The sequence below is a fragment of the Phanerochaete carnosa genome (genome assembly GCF_000300595.1).
Source record: "Phanerochaete carnosa HHB-10118-sp unplaced genomic scaffold PHACAscaffold_8, whole genome shotgun sequence".
In the NCBI taxonomy this organism is placed as follows: domain Eukaryota; kingdom Fungi; phylum Basidiomycota; class Agaricomycetes; order Polyporales; family Phanerochaetaceae; genus Phanerochaete; species Phanerochaete carnosa.
In genome coordinates, this window is record NW_006767635.1 from 263,928 (window position 1) to 283,618 (window position 19,691).

The window sequence follows — 19,691 nt, forward strand, 5'->3', positions numbered from 1 at the left end:
ATAGCCTAGCCTATCGTTGAGCGGTGCGCCAGCCAGGCGCAATCATGGAACCATTTGAGCCGCCAACGTTTCATAATCACGCTAGGATGCATGAGATCGCAGAGCAAAGCTGCTGCAAACCTCGCATCAAGGACAATTTGACGTGGGCACGTAAAGAGCTGAGGAAGGGTGTCTCGGATATATCACGGTTTGTTGCCACCACGGCCGTCGGTGTTCTCGGCGCCCTCCGGATCCGTTGTGGCGGGGCAGCTCCGAGCGCCCAACATTTCTGCCCCTGACCTCGCGCTGACAACGGCTCTCCCACTGCCAGAACGCTGCCTATACCGCCGCAGGCTATTCTCATCCATCTGCCTGCTTTTCAACGTCACCTCTCAAAGCACCACAGCCTCCTAGTATCAGCAGGGAAAGTTCCCTTTCCGAGAAGTGCGAATCCCGCGCCCGTGTGACCTCCTCCGGCAAACCTTCGTCCTCATCGGAGAGCAGGCTCAAGTATGCAGCGCAGTCAGCGACACTTTCCCCACAAAAGGGATCACAAGGGCCATGTAACAACTCTCAATTCATGGCGTGTCCGACACCCTTGTGGCTTCCAACGGTCTCGAACCTAAGGTACATTTGGGTGATGCATACGCGTCCCCACACACACGCCCTCTGTGTTCGGGTAGAATAATACCGCCCAATGTCTATGGAAGTCCGGTTTTGCAGAAAGATTTATGATGGACATCTCTGCCGTTATGCGCTGGCACGTATTGCAGTCCATCGCCAGCTCACAGTCTCACCGCTCTATCCATCACCAGGAACGGTATGGTCGTTTGAAACGTGCGCATGTGGCAAATGGAAAAGGGCCTATCTCGTCCTGCGGTGCCAGTATGATCAATGCAATGTAGGATATCAGACATGACGTGCGCGCTGAACCCACAGAACGTCCGAGAGGGCTGCGAAAGGAGTGCATGGCTTTAGAAGACGCAAGATTGCGCAAGTGTATGTTATCTTAGCACTTTCACCATGGCCGAGCCGCACGTCGAAGAGATCATTCAAGGGCATGCGGAGACTGCACAGGACGTCGACTTCGCGCTGACACCAGAGGAAGAGGCCTTCTTGCTCAAGGTAACAGGCCTCCCAGACCTGGATGCGCTGAAAGCGCACGTATTGCGTGTCCAGGCTGACGCAGTGGAAGTAAGGCATAGCCATCATCGCCACTACCGAAAAGCGTAGGTTGATTGCTCCGCAGGTCTTCCCGTATCCTTGCATACGAAGGTTCGACTTTGTGAGGTGAGTCGTTCGTAACTACGAGCTATACGTGCACTGATTCGTGCCAGACTCAAGATCTCGGGGCTGCCGTGCTACGACAGACTTCTGTCCCTCCCGCAGGAGCACGAGAATGCTCTGCTCCTGGACATAGGATGCTGCTGTAAGCGAACATGACTTGTGCCACCGCACATGACTCAGCGCTCTCTCAGTCGGAACAGACATCCGCAAAGCGATAGCAGACGGTTATCCAGCGCACAATATCATAGCATCCGACCTGCGGCCAGGTGCATGACACCATATCACCCCACGCTCCCGTCGCTGACCCCCCCACTCGCCGCAGAATTCTGGGACATCGGGCACAAGCTCTTCGGGACAGACCCCGCGACGTTCCCCGTGCCCTTCCTCGCGGGCGACGTCCTCGACAGCACCTTCATAGGCTCCTCGCCCATCACATACGGCCCCGCGCCGCCGACGCCGCCGCACACAGACCTGCGCGCGCTGCACACGCTCGCGCCGCTCGCGGGGCGGCTGCACGCGGTGCACGCCTCGAACTTCTTCCACCTCTTCAGCGAGGCGAACCAGGCGGCGGTCGCGCGTGCGCTCGGGGCGCTGCTCGCGCCGGTGCGGGGCGCGATGCTCTTCGGGACGCACGTGAGCCGCCCCGCGCGCGGCTTCCGCACCGAGGCGCCGCCGCCCGCGCCAGGCTACCTCGGGAACCGCATGTTCTGCCACAGCGCGGAGAGCTGGGGTGCGCTCTGGGACGGGGGCGTCTTCGCGCGGGGCACGGTGCGCGTCGAGGCTCGGGTCGTCGAGCAGGCGCGGGATGACCTTGTCATAGAGCGTGGCGTCGCGTTCTATCAGCTTATCTGGTGTGTCACGAGGTTGTGATTGTGCGTGCGTGCGTGCGTGTGTGTGTATTGTAGAAGTGTAGACCAAAGAGAAAGAGAGAGAGAGCGAACGAGACCTCGTAGAGATCACATTGAATACCTTGCCTGTTGCAGAGAACGATCGATCAGATCCCAAATTTCGACACACCATCGAGGAGCCATCTCCGAATACGCACCCGCAACTTGGGCCCCAGGTGGTACACGACAGGCACGATCATGAAGAACATCCCAGCGACGATCCTGTGCGGGAATCAGAAGCGAACAACGGCGTTTGATGTTGAGAACAGCTGCAGCCCCACACTCACGCGGCCTCGCAGCCAAAGACCTGCAGCGCGCCATGCTCGCGCGCCCAGGTGGTCTGGAAGTACGGCATCGCGAACCCGCCGAGCGTGCGGAACAGGTTCAGCAGTCCGCTGATCTCGCCCGGGTAGCGCGGGAAGCAGTCGTTTGCGTACGTATCTGAGCACGAAGAGAGGGGGGGGGGGGGGGGGGGGAGGGGAGAGTCCGGACGAACAAGCGGTGAGTTTTGCTGATGACAGGCCTCGAAAGAAGAAGGGAGATACGTACAGACGGCGACGGTGTTGATCATCACCGCGACCTCGCGGATGCCCCAGCCCATCACGACCGCGCCGACGGAGAGCTTGGCCTGGAACGCCGCGCCCGAGACGACGAGACCGACGACGTAGATCGGCAGCGCGACGACGCACGTCCTGCGCGCTCCATTTCAGCCATGCGCCGCTCATCGACGAGAGTGGGAGAGAGGGAGGGGAGGGCGCACTCACCACAGCCGGGACTCTGCCTCGTACACACCCCGGTTGCGCCGTATCGCGCGCGTGACGATGAAGTCGTTCAGGTAGTGCCCGAGCACCTGCCCGAGCACGACGGCGACCTGTCCCGGACATATCAGCATCGCGCACACGAGAGAGAGAGAGAGGGAGAGACGGAGGAAAAAAGGAGACGCACGACGGGTGTGAGGTAGATCGTCGCGATCGCGTCCTGGCTGTAGCCGTACCCCAGCGGGGGCGGCAGGCCGAGGAAGAGCGAGTTCGTGAGGTTCATGCCGATGCTGAAGCCGAAGAGGAGCCCCTGCCAGCCCGCCGCGTCAGCCGCAGGGGCGTGCGGAGCAGAACGCGCGCGCGCAGCGCAGCGCACATACCTCGTACACCATGATGCTCAGCAGGTGCGGCCGCCAGACGAGCCGGAGCGGGTACAGCGCGAGCTCGCGCCACGGCGTGCGGAACCGCGCGAGCCGCGCGCCGGTGAGGCCCACGAGGGTCCTGGCGCGGTTCGCGAGCGTGTCGGTCGGGACGTGCTCGTACGCCGTGGGGTCGCGTCTGTCGAACAGGCTGCATTGGGGAGGGGCGAGGATCTGGTGTGAGTGTGCGGTGCATGCGCAGGCGCGTGGAGCAGCGCGGGCCGACTCACGTCTCGCGGCCGAACAGCGCGATCAGCAGCACGACGATGCCGTTGTAGATCACGCCGACGCCGTACGCCCACCGGAAGCTGTGGCGGAGCATGAGCCTTGCGTGACCCGACGCGGAAAAAAAAGGGACGTGTGCTGCGCACCTGGCTCGGGGAACGAGGTAGCCCAAGGCAAACGGCGGGAAGAACGGCGAGATGATGAAGCCCATCACCCACACGTTCAGCTGGGGGACCGGTCAACCCCATGGCAGCCAGGGACGCCGAAGCGGCGGCGCACCTTGTGGGCCTGGAGGTGGAACGGGAAAATGTCGCTGACGATGTACAGGCCTGTTACCTGCGGGACCCCAGAGAACACGGACGTCAGAAACCGCATCGCCGCGAACGTCGCGAGGTCCGGTGCGAGCGCACAGCCGATGAGAAAGCCGAGGGCGAGAAGCTGCGACCAGAAGAGCACGGGCAGGCGGCCGACGCGCTGCATGAGCACTACAGCGACGATGCCGCCCCAGCCGAGCAGGAACACGGCCCATCTGTGGTGCGCTCAGTAACTTGCGCACGCCAATCCAAGTTAGGCACTCGATGGATACACACGAAGTCGTGAAGCTGGTGATCTTCTCGGTGGAGACTCCGTATGTTTTGGCAATGTCTTGCAACCCAGCTATGCCTATCCCCACGTTGAAATCCGGTGAGACGGCAGCGAGCGTGGCGATGGCCAGCTGCAGGTTCTTCTGTCTATCGCTCCACTGGATGCTATCAATCAGGTTGGGGTTGCGGACACGAGAGGTGGAGCAACCTACGTTCTGGGGATCTCGGGAGTCGTCAAACGGCTGCGGCCAGAGGACCTTAGTCCCGTCAACGGAGATCTTCAGGCTCTCCATGACATGGTCGCCAAACTCAATCCGAGCCTTCCTGTACGACGAGCATTGGTCATGTGCAGCTGGGAACAGCAGATGTACGTACCCAGGGTCTATAACGAGACGCCCCGCGGCCTTCTCGTGATAGATGCGGAGGTCTTGGAGGGACAGAACGGCCTGTGCGGTGTCGTACTCGTCCTTTTCATTCAGCGAAGACGACATCCTGGGCTAGCGGGGACCTGGGGTGTATGTTAGCCTAGACCATGCTTATAAGCAGGTACATCTTCGATACACGCTGAAAAAAGGAGCCTGATTGGGAACGTGTTGTTCACGCTGCGTTAGCGTAAACATCAGCCGCTGAACATTCGAAAGACAGAGTCTGATGAGAATGCCGCAAGCCTCTTGGTTCACTAGCTACAATTGTCATTCTGTACATCTTCTTCGCATGCTCAGGAGTGTTATCTAACTCCCAAGCCTTCATCCAATCATGACTGATCAGCCTCAGGCATCGTACACATCGTGTGAGTATATCTTATCTCTCAGATTAGGGAAGATCAAGATTACCGTAGAAGCGCCCGCTGGGAGGGAACGCCACAAACGTGCAGGGACCCGTTCTCAGCTTGAGGCCCGCCTTTGCCCTTGTGAAGCGTCTGGCGAGTCTACAAGAGCCCCTGCTGCTTTTGTCGTTGGCTTTCCCAAGACGTGGCGATGACTTCGCACGCATGGTGTAGGCATCATCAGCTGGGACACAAATCCGCCGGTCTCGGTGATGCCGCAGAACAGAATCTCTAAGAAGCCCCCAGAGCTTGCCCAGAGCCCTGCACTAGGCAATCCCCATATCGCCCTCGGCTTGCGACGCGCGTTCTCTGCACAGCGACTCTTTTATAGCCCCGGCCCAACGTCGACAGTGACCCAAACGCCATGCCTTTCGTCACGCCTGAGGAACTCGCCGATGTCCAGCTCGACTACATCATTGTCGGGGGCGGAACGTCTGGCCTGACACTCGCGGCGCGGTAGGCGACCCCGGATCACCTGTACCTTCGCTGTGCTGACCGTCCCGAGGCAGATTGACCGAGGATTCCAACCTTGACGTGCTCGTCGTTGAAGCAGGCATCCACCATGGCCCTACACCCGAGATAGACATTCCAGGTGCGTGACACGCTTTCGACAAGTCGCTGCAACAGGTTCAAGGAAGCAATACAGGCTACATGGGTCGCTCCATCGCCAACCCCACGTTCGACTGGACATTCCTGTCCGTGCCCCAAAAGCGCGCAAACGACCGAGTGGTGCTGCAGCCGAGAGGAAAGGGCCTGGGTGGCTCCTCTCTGGTCAGTGATGAGCTCGGCTGATCAAAACACACGTCTAATCGTGCACAGAACAACTTCTTGGGCATCTTCCGCCCATCCAAGGACGAGATCGATGCCATCGAAGAACTGGGCAATCCAGGATGGAACTGGGACTCGCTGTTGTACTATCTGAAGAAGGTACCGATGCCACCTTCGAGAAGCGTGTGTCAACTGAACGTCAGCCCAGAGTGAAGGTCTGCAGCTCCCTGACCTGTCGCCGACCAAAGCTTTGAACTACGCCGCCAAGCCCAACCCCGAGTATCATGGCACTGATGGTCTGCGCACATACCCAAGCATTGACCGGATATCGAGCTGACCGTTGCTCCAGGCCCGATCAAGCAGTCCTTCAGCCCAGTCTGGGCGGATCTGCATCTCAAGCTGTTCGAGAGTGCGGAGGCACTCGGGATCCCCAGGAACCCCGAGACGGTGCGCGACCTGGTTCTCGGGAGCAGTATTCGGTGTGCTCACTGCTTTCGCCGTCTCAGGGTAACGGAAGAAACGACGGTTGCATGACGTCCCTCGTCTCCGTCGACGCGACAACTGCAAAGCGTTCGTACGCCGCCTCGGCCTACCTCGAGCCGAACCTGCACCGGAAGAACCTGCTCGTGCTAACCGAAGCCTACGTGACGAAGGTAATGCTCGGTATGACTCCCCACCTGAAAGGTGCTCATCTGCGCTGCAGGTCCTCCTCGAGTCGGACGGCGACCTGAAGCGGGCCGTCGGGATCCAGTACATCAAGGATGGCAAGCCGCTGCGCATCGACAACGTCAAACGGGATGTCATCGTCGCGGGAGGTACCTGTGCTTCTCTAACTCGGAGAGACGCTTGTGTACTCACGCCATAGCACAGGTACCCTCCAGACGCCGCAAATCCTAGAGCTCTCGGGAATCGGCAACCCGTCCATTCTGTCGCAGTTTGGCATCGAGACGATCATTGATCTACCGGGAGTGGGGGAGAACCTGCGTGCGTGTCTGTATCTTGGACATCCCTGCCAATGCTGACATCCAGGCTGCAGAGGACCACGTTGGAGTAACGACCGTCGTCGAGGTTGACACCACCGATGAGACGATGGACGTCCTTGCGGATGCTCAATTCCTTAAGAAGCACGAGGAGCTCTAGTGAGTATGCATTCCCACATCACTACCACGATTCTAACAGGCTCGTTCTCGTAGTCAGCACCAGTTGGGTCTCTTCGCGTCTGTCCCTGCTCCAGCGTTCGTCTTCCTGTCCGCAGACGCGCTCGGCTCTCCGGACGACGTCCAGTCCTGGAAGGAACACGCGCATGCCCAGAACACGGAGGTCCTCGCGAACGCCATCCCCTCTCTGAAGTCAGGCCTCGAGAAACAGTACAAGATCCAGCAGAGGCTGCTCAGCGACAAGCGCCAGTCCCAGGCTGAGTAAGCTCCTCCTTGCTCCCCATCGCATCTCCTCCCCCTTGCTTACGCGCAACCCCCGCCCAGGCTGCTCCAGTACGCCGGGCGGCAGCCCCTGCCGTACGTGCCGGCCGCGGAGCCCGGCAAGCGGTACACCTCGCTCTTCTGCGCGCTCACGCACCCGCTCTCGCGCGGGACGGTGCACATCGCGGCGGCGGACGCGCTCGCGCCGCCGGCGATCGACCCGAACTACTTCGCGAACGGCGCGGACCTCGCGCTCGCGGTGCGCATCGTGCAGTACGCGCTGCGCCTCTTCGGCACGCCGCCGCTCGCGCGCGCCGTCACGCGCCAGGTGCTGCCCGCGCCCGACGTCCTCGCGCGCGGCGAGGAGGGCCTGCGCGAGTACGTCACGCAGAACTGCGGGCCCGTGTTCCACCCTGTCGGCACCGCCGCGATGATGCCCCGCGCGGACGGCGGCGTCGTCGACCCCGCGCTGAAGGTGTACGGGACGAGCAACCTCCGGGTCGTGAGTTCGCTCGATTCTTGGCTGGTTTGGCTGTGTTGCTGATGATGATGCGGCTCGCCAGGTCGACTGTTCCATTGTTCCTATCGTACGTGGCTGAGGCTTTCCAAACGTTCGTTCCGGGGTTGGTTGACCTGTTTGTCTAGGAGCTTTCATGCCACACGCAGTCCATCGCGTATGCCATTGGCGAGAAGGTCTGCTGCTTTCGTTTGCACGTGATATATTTTTGGATGGCTGATCTACCTCTTCGCTCCAGGCCGCAGATATTCTGAAGGCAGAGATTGCACGCACTTAATGTATGCCCTAATTGGAAGCCCTGCCCAGTTGAAATGTAAATGTATATTATCCTTGTTGGACTGTGAATCGATGCGAAATGTGCAACCCACATCTCAGAGTCTCGCTGAACGCTTTACACGATCTTTGTCGCGCTGGCCCTCATCTGCTCACGCAACACTACGCATACAATCACAGTTTTCGTACAATAAAATAAACCTCCAGCTCCGATGCGTCGAGAGACAGCGCGAATGCTGGTTCTTCAGTCTACGAACGAGAGCCCAATGTTCTTTCGGGAACGAAGCCCATGAGTGCCCTGACATTTGCGGGATCAGGCATGGCAGTGTCACTATAGTCCGCAACAACCAGCTCACATCCGATCAGCACTCGCAGCAACCCAGACTTCACTAGTCGGGGGAGCGCAGCACGTATGGCGTTCGCATTTGCAGTGGTGAGGTCGGCGTCGTCCGCACCATCGAGCAAGCAGAATACGGCCTCGACCAGCCCCCTCTCATCGCGCAGCTGCAACAGGATGTCTTCGAGCCGAGACAGCCACCGACTGACAGACTCGTGGCGCAAATGGAGCGTCGGATTCTCGATGGCCCTTAAGTCTTGAAGATGACTTGTCTGAGCCGATCCCGCGGGCCTGCTTGCGGAGTCGATATCATGGAGCATATCGGCTCTTCAAGGTCGACACCAAGAACCGCCGAAAACAAGTTGATGCTGATGTAGAACGACTGAAGGTTGGTGCAGTGCGAAAGATTGACTATCATCCTGGGCGGTACCGACTCCCCCCAAACAAACGAAACTGTGCTAGACGCCATAAGTGCATTAGCTCATTCCTGTGCAGCAGCACCGGTGACGACCTACTCAACATATCGAGCGTCTTCAGCCTCATCGAGTATCCAAACTGCTCCAGCCGATCTCCGGCCACCTCGAAGAATCTCGATAGATGGCTAACGTTCGCCTCATAGATGTCAGGAGTGGCGGTTGCAAGGAGGGGCCACACAGACTCTTCGTCGGGCTGACTCCTGCTGCCAGTTTCGACGGAGCTGGCATGCGTTTCGAAGAGGAATCTCGGGCCTATAATTCGAAGACGTTCTATGCGACGGAAGTTGCATATGGTATGGTTCAGAAAGTAGACAGGAATGGGGAAAGTATGGGACGCGATGATAAGCTCGTGAATCGAGAGGCTTGGGGGCATGATTGGCGGCGTTTCAGCCATCACTACAACGTCCTCGAGGAAGAGAGACACCAAGCGAGGCAGGCGCGACAACACCGCGACCAGCGAGGCAGGATCTACGACGTTCTTCTGTGGCACATGGACAGCAATAGGCGAAATCCGAAGACGAAAGGTACGGACAGCGCCCTGCACGTGCAGCGACTCGCGCAGGAAATCCAGGAGTACAGATATCTCCTTCCGGATACGTCCCAGAGGTCCCGCTTGTCCCTGCAGAAACATCTGTTGATGTACCAGTGCGCGAGTTCGTCCGCTCTGAGTATGCTGAAAATTTCGTCCAGCACATCGCTAAGGAGGGGCCCTTGGCTAACCACGGAGCGCACGCACACAGAGCAATGTGCGCGCAGCATACAAATCGCTTGAGCGTGTCCTATTACATGATGCTTCTGTCGTAGAACACCTATAAAAGGCCGGGATTGTCATATGGGAGCTTCGTGTATCCTAAAAGGTTCGATATCAGCATCTGGTCACAGCGTCCACAGCCATTGAGTCTGCAGAAGTGATTCATATGTGGTACAAAACTCGACGACATACCTGTGAATGCTTTCGCGCCGGCGTGACCTTCTTTAAACTGAACACAGTACCTAGAGAGTCGTTCGACGGGAGGGCTGCCGCAGTCGCATACGACGCGGGGTGGATCGAAATCGCGAAGAGGTCAAGGTAAGAGGTAGAGTGCTAATTGGCGCGCAGCTAGTACATCAGTAAAATACGGCCTGGGTTATAAGCGATTATGTGGATTATGGTGATTATAAATGTGCTAGGCTTCGGTGAAGGATACAAATATCCAGGCATAACCAGTGTGAACATGATTATCATTGATTATATTGGCTAGTATTTCGATTATGCATGATTATAAGGGCTGTGGGGGTCATATAAGCAGCTACAAGTGTTACGATCGGTCCGTAGTCCCGAGATATGTTTTTCCTTTTATTCTCTATTCTCCGGATAAATAGCACTACTCGAAGGTTCCACCCTTTTCCGAGTTATTCCTTTCCGGGTTATTTCCGAACCACTTCCATTTCCCGGACATTCTCGTACATACATTGTCCCTTCTCTGCTGATCCCGCAGTAGCTAGGTTAGTATAAATACCAGCCGGAAATGTCGTGTACTTTAGCTTCGGCCTCCTGTATTACTAGTCACTTTCTATATCATTTCCCAGACTTCGCCTAAGTCCATGTTCTGCACACTACGACTCTTACATTAGGCCGAAGCTCACTTCACTGGTGACCAGACGTACATGGTCCAACCCCCCATTACCAGAACTACAAGTCAGCGAAGTGCTGAACTTGCACCGGAAAGGTGCCGAAATTGAACACACAGACACCACACTAGCCAATGACGAGACTATCATTTCCGGACACGAGACAACAAGTGGCACAGGTGCAGAGAAGTCATCTGCATACACAGAGACGACGAATCAAACGCCGAAGCGATCGAGGAAATCCCTGATCAACTTATCGAGGTCACCAGAGACCAACCTGCAGAGCGTATCGAAGCCCGACAAGAGGGAGACCTAGGAGACGACTTCACGGATACTTTCGAAGCCCTCTCAGACACCGACCAAGAACTAGAAAACATTGATCAACAACCAGAAGTGCCAGAAGATAACATGGCAACACAAACAACAGCCCTCACTGATGAGGAGCTGTTAGAAGAACTCCTCCAGCGCACACACTTCCAAGGACAAGCCACCATAGCTGAACTACATCAGGCATTGCAATACGTCCATAACCCACCACCGCCAGCACCAGTATGGGCTGCAGCTGCCCACGTCGGAGGTCAAGGACCTCTAGGAGGAATTCCCGGACAACCAGGAGGTGGAGGCGGAGGTGGGCCACCAGGAGGAGGACCACCTGGAGGCGGAGGAGGACCAATCCCAGCAGCTCTAGGACCAAACCCCATTGACCCTCAGCTGCTAGCAGCATTCACTGCTGCCTTGCGCAACGCTCTCTCCCAGGAAGAAATAGGCAAGCCAGCCAAATTTTCCGGAGATATCGAGAAAGCCCAGGATTTCATCCATCAATGCGAGATGTATTTCCTCTCCAAAGCCTCACGATTCCCAAATGACCAGGCAAAGATTCGCTTTGCAGACTCGCTCATGAAAGACTCGGGAAAGAAACAACCCTGAAAATGGGCAACGGTCAAGGAGAAGTTATATCTCCTTCAAGGATGGCCCACCTGAGCCACACATCGTCAAGACTTCTTGGAGGCCTACAAAACAACCAACCCGAAATCCAAAGCCATGGTCGAACTTTACCAAATTGTCCAAAAAGACCATGAAACGGTCAACGAATACAACGTGCACTTCAACACGTTGATCGCAGAAGCAGAAATAGTCAACCCAGATGCTGACAGAAACCTCCTTCAGCAATACCTTTGCAGATTAAAGGAATCCCTTGCATGCCAGCTGATAGCCCACATGCCAATCAATGCCACCCTCTCCCAGTGGCAACAACAAGCCCTCGAGCTAGACAATAAGCTCGGAATTCTCAAGCATATCAAGAACAGACAGACACACCTTCCTACCAATTCCGGAACCACGACAACCACCTCGGCATCATCTACCCGTGACCCTAACACTATGAATGTAGATGCCCTTAATATAGGACAAAGTGGAATTAAGTGCTACAATTGCGGAAAATTTGGGCATATTGCCAGAGAATGCAGACAACCTCGGCAAGCAGAAGGAAGAGGAACCTACCGAGGAGGAGGAAACCAGAGAGGCAGAGGTTGAGGAGGTAGAGGAAACTGGAGAAACTATCAAGGCGACCCATCCAAAAATTGTCCCTACGTCCAAGTTACTCAGTGGGACGGAAATCCAAGTTCTCCTCACCCACCAGCAGTCAGCAATCCAACCCCAGTAGACTCACACACAACCCCATCGCGCATCGACATCGACGCCATGCTGAGCTCCATCCCACTCCCTGATCTTGATCGGATCATCTACGACCACTACTACAATCGCATCGGAAAAGACGATAACCCGAATTTTACCCAGTGAGGTCAACACCAGCTGTTGAACCTCTTCGAATTTCGATTTTATCTGTACTAGTAGCAGACATGAAGGCCCAGGCAATGAAATTACCTGTTATCATGAAATCGGAAGGAAATGCTGGAACAAAAATCAATGCGCTCATCGACTCCGGAGCTCAGGGCAAGTTCATCGACCGACAAGTTGTAAGGAAACTACAACTCTGTGAATACCCCCTGGCAAAACCAATACCAGTATTCAATGTCGATGGAACTCCCAACCAACTTGGATTTATTCGGAATTATGTAGAACCCACGGTACAAATCGGCGGCAAAGAAACCAAAGAATGAATGTTTGTTACTCACCTAGGAAAGCAAGATGCTATTCTAGGAATCGATTGGCTACAACATCACAACCCAAGAATTAACTGGAAATACGGGATACTTGACTTTACCACCTGAAAAGTGGTTATGGAAGAAGAACCGGACTCAGAAGGCAGAGTCATCCAAGTATCCTCTGCTGACGATGCAAGACTCCTCACCGAGCATCTTCTAGTTCAATGCGATAGAGGAGCTGTTCCAACGAAAGGATCCCCAGAAGCAGCAGGATACGACCTTACCGCAATAGAAGACTCGGTCATTTCCCCTCATACTCGAGCAAAGATACCAACTGGATTACGAATAACACCTCCACCTGACACCTACCTACGTATTGCCCCACAAAGTGGATTAGCACTCAAAGAAATCGACGTCGCAGCAGGGGTAGTTGACAGAGACTACACTGGAGAAATACAAGTCATCTTGGTCAATCACAGAAATACCCCTTTCACAATCACCAAGGGCGACCACATCGCCCAGGTAATTGTAGAAAGAATTGCTCAACCATCAATCCAGGAAGTAGAAGGACTACTTGCAACAGATCGAGGAAACCAAGGTTTTGGATCAACAGGGATAAGCGACAGGTTCCAGCCAATGTTAGACACCACCATCCGAGCCCTCCGTATGACGAATGACCCAGGAGCACCACCCCTCTTTCATATCTCATCAACAACTATTGAACAAGATGACGAAATAACTGGAGATTATATAGCCGCATGGATACCGAACTCCGGTGAAATCCATACCATCCTGGTCACAACCACAATCGCACAAGCAATACTAGGACTCTCCATTAGAATGAAGGTCAACCCAGCCATGACTCTTGCACAGGAGGCAGAAACACAGAAACCTGAGACGACGCTCCCTGACTACCTCCAATCCTACTCTTCGGTATTCGAGAAGAAAGCTGCAGAGAGATTTCCGGAAGAAAGGTCTTACAACCATGCCATTGATAACTCAAACCGGAATTTGCCCCTAAGGATTGGAAGGTTTACCCGCTGTCTCCACTAGAAGAATCAAAGATGAACGACTTCATCGATGAGAATCTACAGAAAGGATACATTCGTCCATCCAAATCACCTATGGCTTCCCCCTTCTTTTTTGTCGGAAAAAAGGACGGAGATCTGTGCCCTTGCCAAGACTACCGCTATCTCAATGAAGGAACGATTAAGAACTCCTATCCACTACCATTGATATCCGACCTCGTTGACTGAATTAAAGGATGGAAATGCTTCACCAAGATGGATCTACGGTCAGGGTATAACAATGTCAGAATCAAAGAAGGAGACCAATGGAAAGTGGCATTCAAAACAAGTCGAGGACTTTTCAAACCCACAGTCATGTTCTTTGGACTGTGCAATTCCCTGGCAACCTTCCAGGCCATGATGAACGACATATTCCAAGACATGATCACTGAAGGTTGGATCCAGATTTACATGGACGACATTCTGATCGGCGGAACAGACTCGGCAGATATCCGAGGCAAAACGATCTGAGTCGTCCAACAACTTCAAGAGAACGACTTGTATCTCAAACTGAAGAAATGCATTTTCGATGTTGAGAAGGTAGAATTCCTGGGCATGATTGTTTCACACAACAAGATCGAAATGGATCCGGTAAAAGTCAAGGACAGGGGCCGTGGTGAATGACCGTTTAAGTTCGTCAAAGACTTTCTGACATTCCGGGGTCCAAATAAATAGTGCATCTTTCTTGGTAAGATCCACCAGTGGCCGTTGTCGTCAAGAAAAGGTTAGGATAAGAAAAGTAAGTAAAAATAAAAATGAGGTTTGGTATAAAGAAGATTCTAGGAGAAACCCTAGAAGGCTACTTTTTAATAAAAGAGAATGGAGTTTGGTCTGTTCTAAACTAAAAGCAAGAAGGGTATAGTATGGAATACTTAGATTTGGTTTTCCCAATCTTTTCTTTCCAGGGTTCACTGGGTTAGCCTTTCAACCAAGCTATCCTGGTGTTCGTGGGGGACTAATTCAAAGACCACCTACTAATCTGCTTAAGTACTCTAAGGCCTCACTTGCCTGTTACAAGGGACTTTTTTAAGGAATCTTAGAAGATGGGCTGTAAAAAGGTTTGGTTAGTAGCTTAAGAACTAGCTACTTGGGTTAGTAGAATAGTGTTTTTAGATAAGTAAGATAAGAGGGTAACAAAGACAAGTTAATGTCTTGGTTAACTTAGTAAGCTTTGGCTAGTAAGGACAATTTAATGTCCTTAGAGGATTTGTATAACTTGAAGCAGTCTGAAGCTTCCAATTTAGAGTTGAAGATCAAGAATAGAATTAATCTCTTTACTGCTAGTCTAATTACTGTAAGCTCTACAGGAGATGTACCACAGTCTCAAATAATGATGCCACTAGCTCTCGCAGTCTAGGGTTAGTCAAATAGTGAACTCATGCACTATACCAAGGGCGTTTCCCTTCAGGTTATTTGAAAGTCAGAGGCTCTACTGTGCTTAAGGAATTTCCTAGGCTTTAAAGAAAGGAGTCTATTCTCTGAGAGCTAAAGAGCTCAGGGGATTAACTGCAGGTTTGCTGCTAGCTAAATCCTTGAGAGTGTGTGTGGTGCTTGGTGGGTTGGTGTGTTCGTGTCCTTTTTGCTCTCAGAGAACCTCTCCTATTTATACCTTTCAGCCTGTTGTTCCTTAGCCAATAGCAAAACTGGCTCTTCTATTCTACTGTAATTACTAAGCTACTTCTACTTTTATTAATAAGCATTTTGTCTGTATTAGTCAGCCTTCTGTCTGTTTTACTAATGTATTGGTAAGCTATTACTAATGTTTGTTAGAGTATTACTATATTTTGGTAATTCATAGCTGTTGAGCATAGACCTTTACTAAGCATAGTTTCTAGATTACTAAGAAGCTGAGTCATATTATTAGTCATTGATTCACTTTTAGTAAGCTTAAGCGTTTATGCTTACTTTGCAGCTCTGAGTAAGCGGTTTCTTTTTGATTTAAATACCTATTATTCCTTTAGTTTTCCCATACTTATAGTTATGGTGCATGACACCGTACAATATCAGAGTAGTGATCGATGAATCATCTGTAGAAGTTTCCGAAGCCTAGAAATCCTCGTACTTGTTTGATCGTGGTGGGAGTAGGCCACTGTAGTACCCCCTACTAATGCCAGACCAGACCAAGTCGTTTGTTCTGGAATGTGACGCATCACTAGTTGCAACTGCTGCAGTACTTTGCCAACAGGATATTAATGGAGACTGGCATCCAATCGCCTATCTCTCTCAATCCCTCCTGCCAGCTGAACGAAACTACGAGATCTACGATCGTGAACTTCTTGCCATTGTCAGAGCTTTGGAAGCATGGCGACACTACCTCCTCGGAACACGATTTCCACTCCAGATATTGACTGATCACAAGAACTTGACATATTTCCGCGCAGCTAGATGGCTCAATCGGAGACAAGCAAGATGGCAATTATTCCTCTCCCAGTTTGACTTCACACTCCATCATTGCCCGGGTTCGCAACTCGTGCAGTCAGACACTCTTACCCAAAATTTGGGACCCTCACACTCAGCAGACAACAATGTTGACCAAATCCTCCTGCCAGACACGCTTTTTGCGGAAACAAACATTTGCTCACTGCACATCGCTCAATCTCTGCTCATGCAATCGGATGACCTGCAACACTTCACTACGGCAAATACTGATGAAGTGTTACTAGATCGCATCTGAAAGACGGAACGAACAGATGACTATGCAAACTCCGTCCGTACGGCAATGCAGAATAATGCAATCCCATTTCCCACACGGATGACCATGGATGATTGGATGAAAAATAACGGTGTCCTATACTACCAATCCCGATGCTATGCACCATCTAACCTTGCACTTCGCCGAGAGGTCACAAAACTCTACCATGATGCCCTAGCGTCTGGACACCTCGGACGGTTCAAAACAGCGGAATTACTGACGCGTAACTTCTTCTGGCCAGGAATACGATTGTTTGTGTCCAGTTACGTCCAATGATGCGTGGCATGCCAGCAGATGAAAGTCAACACTCATCCGACCACTCCACCACTGCAACCGATACGAGCAACCCACTGAGCTAGGCCTTTCGCATTCGTTACATGTGACTTCATCACCGCACTACCGCTCTTGCGAGGTTTCACATCCTTAATGGTCGTGGTCGACCATGACTCTACGAAGGGGGTAATTATAATCCCCTGCACAGAAAGGACGGACGCGACAATGACAGCAACGTTCTACCACAACCACGTTTTTTGGAGATTTGGAATGCCGGACAAGTTCCTGTCCGATCGAGGACCTCAATTTGACTCCCTCGTCTTGAAAGAACTATGGAAGCTAACTGGTGTAGAAGGACGAATGAGCACGGCATATCACCCACAAACCGATGGAGAAACTGAACGCATGAATAGGGAAATCGAAGCATATTTCTGGATATTCTGTTCTACCCATCCCCACGATTGGGCCGACTACATCCCCAACCTCGAATTTGCATTCAATAATCGGGAATATTCCGCGACAAAATATTTGCCGTTCTTTCTCATGTTCGGCTCACATTCTAAGGCACTCCCGACAAACTTCGCACAATCAAAAGTTCCGTCAATTCAAGAATGGCTTCAGATAAGGCAAAAGGCCCATGAAGAAGCAGAAGCGGCCTTAGATTACACCACAGCTCAAATGGCAGGAAGATTACACTGGAAATTCACCCCATTCACTGAAGGTCAGAAGGTATAGCTGGAGATGACTCACCATGAAGGCGGTTACCCCTTCAAGAAGATGGCACCCAAGAGACACGGACTGTTCAAAGTGCAGAAGGTCCTTTCGAAGCTAGTATACAAACTAGCCCTTCCAGGCACTATGAAGATCCACCCCGTGGTGCATGCTTCCCTGCTCACACCATACCACGAGACACCACAGCATGGGAAAAACTTCCTAGAACCACCACCGGAGATCATAGATGGGCACGATGAATACGAGGTGGAAGCAATTCTCGCACACCGACTCTGGTACGGACATCGCCGGTATTTAGTCAAGTGGAAACACCAACCCACGGCCGAGAATTCATGGGAACCAGAAGGCAACCTGAAGAACGCAGCAGAAATCCTGCAAAGGTATAAAGAGGTCAAAAGAATCACCTCAACCACTCAGCAGCCAACTTCCAAGTTGACTACTACAGCATGGCCTCTTACTCATTCCACTACCGCAACGGCAGTCCCGAGGCTACTCTCGGAGAGACTACACCTCCTGCATCCTTGACTTCCTCCTCTCTGGTTCAAGAGAAAACTTTGGTTGACCGCGACAGCCCCGAACCCGAATTCACCACCAACGACGTCCAGCAAGGAATCGCCACAGCACTTGAAGAAATCGCTGGCGAATTTTGGTGACACCAGGAAGAGAACCCCGAACCTGTCCCAATTCCTCTGGGGTTCCACTTCGGAACCCATGTCCGCATCACCGCTCGAAACACCAACCCCCTCGACGACGAATTTGACCCCAATGACTCTCCCGTGCACCTCGCTTACCTTGGAAACATTGTCAACAACCCCCAACGTCATAGAGGGTGGATCAACAAAACCGACAACGTTGCCCATGACCAAACAGCGCTCCGGGCCTTACTTGATGCGACCGATGACATGACTTCCGGTGCACTATTTGCAGAAATTGTGGAGAAAGAACAAGAAGTCCAAGCTGGGTTCGACGAGGTGGCAAGGAACGGACGAGCCATCAGAGAGGCAGTCGAGGCAATTCAGCGGAATGCAGTTGATCCTTCCCGGCAAGTCGAAAAACTCAATCGCACCTTTGACGACTTTTGCATAACAGCACTTGCCTACATGGCAACCAATCAAAACGCCACAGAAGCTGTTAACCACGTTTGGACACAAGAATTTGGTAATATCAACGTCGACCACCTCGAACCCAGAGAACTCCTCGTCGGACCATGCGCTAGTCAGCGGGTTCGTAACCCTCGCAATCCTCCTCGCCCTATGTATCGCACTCGCGCCCCTCGCAATTCCGGCTCGCACTCCTCGCATGAAGACCCTCCAAGAGTTTCAGTTCGGCGGCCCAGACACGGGAACTTATTAAGTTACACCGGACTAGCCACCAGAAGCGCCCAAGAGCGGCTAAGACATGCTGAAGAATTTCCGAAAAGCCCAAAAAACGGCACAGGCGGGAATCGAACCCGCGGCCCGAAAGTAACCGCAGCGCGCTATACCACTAAGGCATAAGACCTTGCAAATGTGAGGCTGGAATTGCCCTATAATACCACTTTTCTACCTCAAAGTCTTAGCTGTAATATTGTAGCCAATTATCAGGTATTAAAGCATTGGAATTTAATTGTACAAATGTATATCCTGATGGCGTGGCTAAGACACCAGTGTGGCTAAGACATTGAGTTATTAAATATTTGCTATTGATTCTGCTTATTGTACAAATGTATATCCTGATGGCGTGGCTAAGACACTAGTGTGGCTAAAACACCGGAGCAGATGAACTATACTCAAGTGGAATCAATAGCAAATATTTAATGTTCCAATGTCTTAGCCACACTGGTGTCTTAGCCACGTCAGTGTCTTAGCCACGCCATCAGGATATACATCTGTACAATTACATTCCAATGCTTTAATACATGATAATTGGCTACAATATTACAGCTAAGACTTTGAGGTAGAAAAGTGGTACTATAGGGCAATTTCAGCTTCACATTTGCAAGGTCTTATGCCTTAGTGGTATAGCACGCTGCGGTTACTTTCGGGCCGCGGGTTCGATTCCTGCCTGTGCCGTTTTTTGGGCTTTTCGGAAATTCTTCAGCGTGTCTTAGCCGCTCTTGGGCGCTTCTGGTGGCTAGTCCGGTGTAACTTAATGAGTTCCTGTGTCTGGGCCGCCGAACTGAATCAGCTCGACCCTCAATCCTTTCGCGAACAGGATTCTCACTCACGCTCCCCCAACCGCACGCGCTTCACATCCCAGGAGACTGCGAACGAATTCTTCACTCCCCCGGGACCTTCCTCCACAGCCCCTCGACGAGCAACTCTATACCCGCAACGTCGCTGCTCTGGTAGCCCAATTACTACTGGAGTCATTGGTCGCGCTTTCCCTGGGAACTCCGAGGCTAACCCTGTTATCCTCGATTGAAATACTCCTACAAGACTTATTTGCGGAGCTCATTGGCTAGAGAAGGAGCTAATG

The 19,691-nt window shown here is 52.8% G+C and overlaps 3 protein-coding genes and 1 pseudogene across 4 annotated transcripts; 2 read left to right on the plus strand and 2 right to left on the minus strand.

Moving 5' to 3' along the window:
- Positions 1-1,507: 1,507 nt before the first annotated feature.
- PHACADRAFT_260571 (uncharacterized protein) lies at positions 1,508-4,632 on the minus strand (the record flags this gene model as incomplete). Its single annotated transcript, XM_007398573.1, has 13 exons — positions 1,508-2,240; positions 2,312-2,375; positions 2,441-2,594; positions 2,703-2,845; positions 2,918-3,024; positions 3,099-3,221; positions 3,292-3,481; positions 3,561-3,638; positions 3,702-3,781; positions 3,835-4,084; positions 4,146-4,297; positions 4,352-4,463; positions 4,515-4,632. Coding segments are annotated over 13 exons (1,589 nt in total), but the record flags the coding sequence as incomplete, so codon positions are not given.
- Positions 4,633-5,293: 661 nt separating this feature from the next.
- On the plus strand, positions 5,294-8,718 carry PHACADRAFT_260581 (uncharacterized protein). Its single transcript, XM_007398574.1, has 15 exons — positions 5,294-5,421; positions 5,475-5,557; positions 5,612-5,736; positions 5,785-5,892; positions 5,942-6,029; positions 6,083-6,180; positions 6,240-6,386; positions 6,437-6,548; positions 6,604-6,717; positions 6,770-6,872; positions 6,927-7,151; positions 7,215-7,653; positions 7,715-7,738; positions 7,797-7,844; positions 7,907-8,718. Exons 1-15 carry the CDS (start codon positions 5,330-5,332, stop codon positions 7,943-7,945), a joined length of 1,845 nt encoding a protein of 614 aa, XP_007398636.1. The 5' UTR covers positions 5,294-5,329; the 3' UTR covers positions 7,946-8,718.
- A 2,688-nt stretch (positions 8,719-11,406) lies between these two features.
- On the plus strand, positions 11,407-12,165 carry PHACADRAFT_198348 (uncharacterized protein; the record flags this gene model as incomplete). The annotated part of the gene is made up of 3 exons (XM_007398575.1): positions 11,407-11,776; positions 11,832-11,969; positions 12,008-12,165. 3 exons carry the CDS (start codon positions 11,407-11,409, stop codon positions 12,163-12,165), a joined length of 666 nt encoding a protein of 221 aa, XP_007398637.1.
- A 6,498-nt stretch (positions 12,166-18,663) lies between these two features.
- Positions 18,664-18,734, minus strand: PHACADRAFT_t126 (annotated as a pseudogene). Its single transcript has one exon. The product of its transcript is annotated as a tRNA-OTHER (tRNA).
- Between the last annotated feature and the right edge of the window lie 957 nt (positions 18,735-19,691).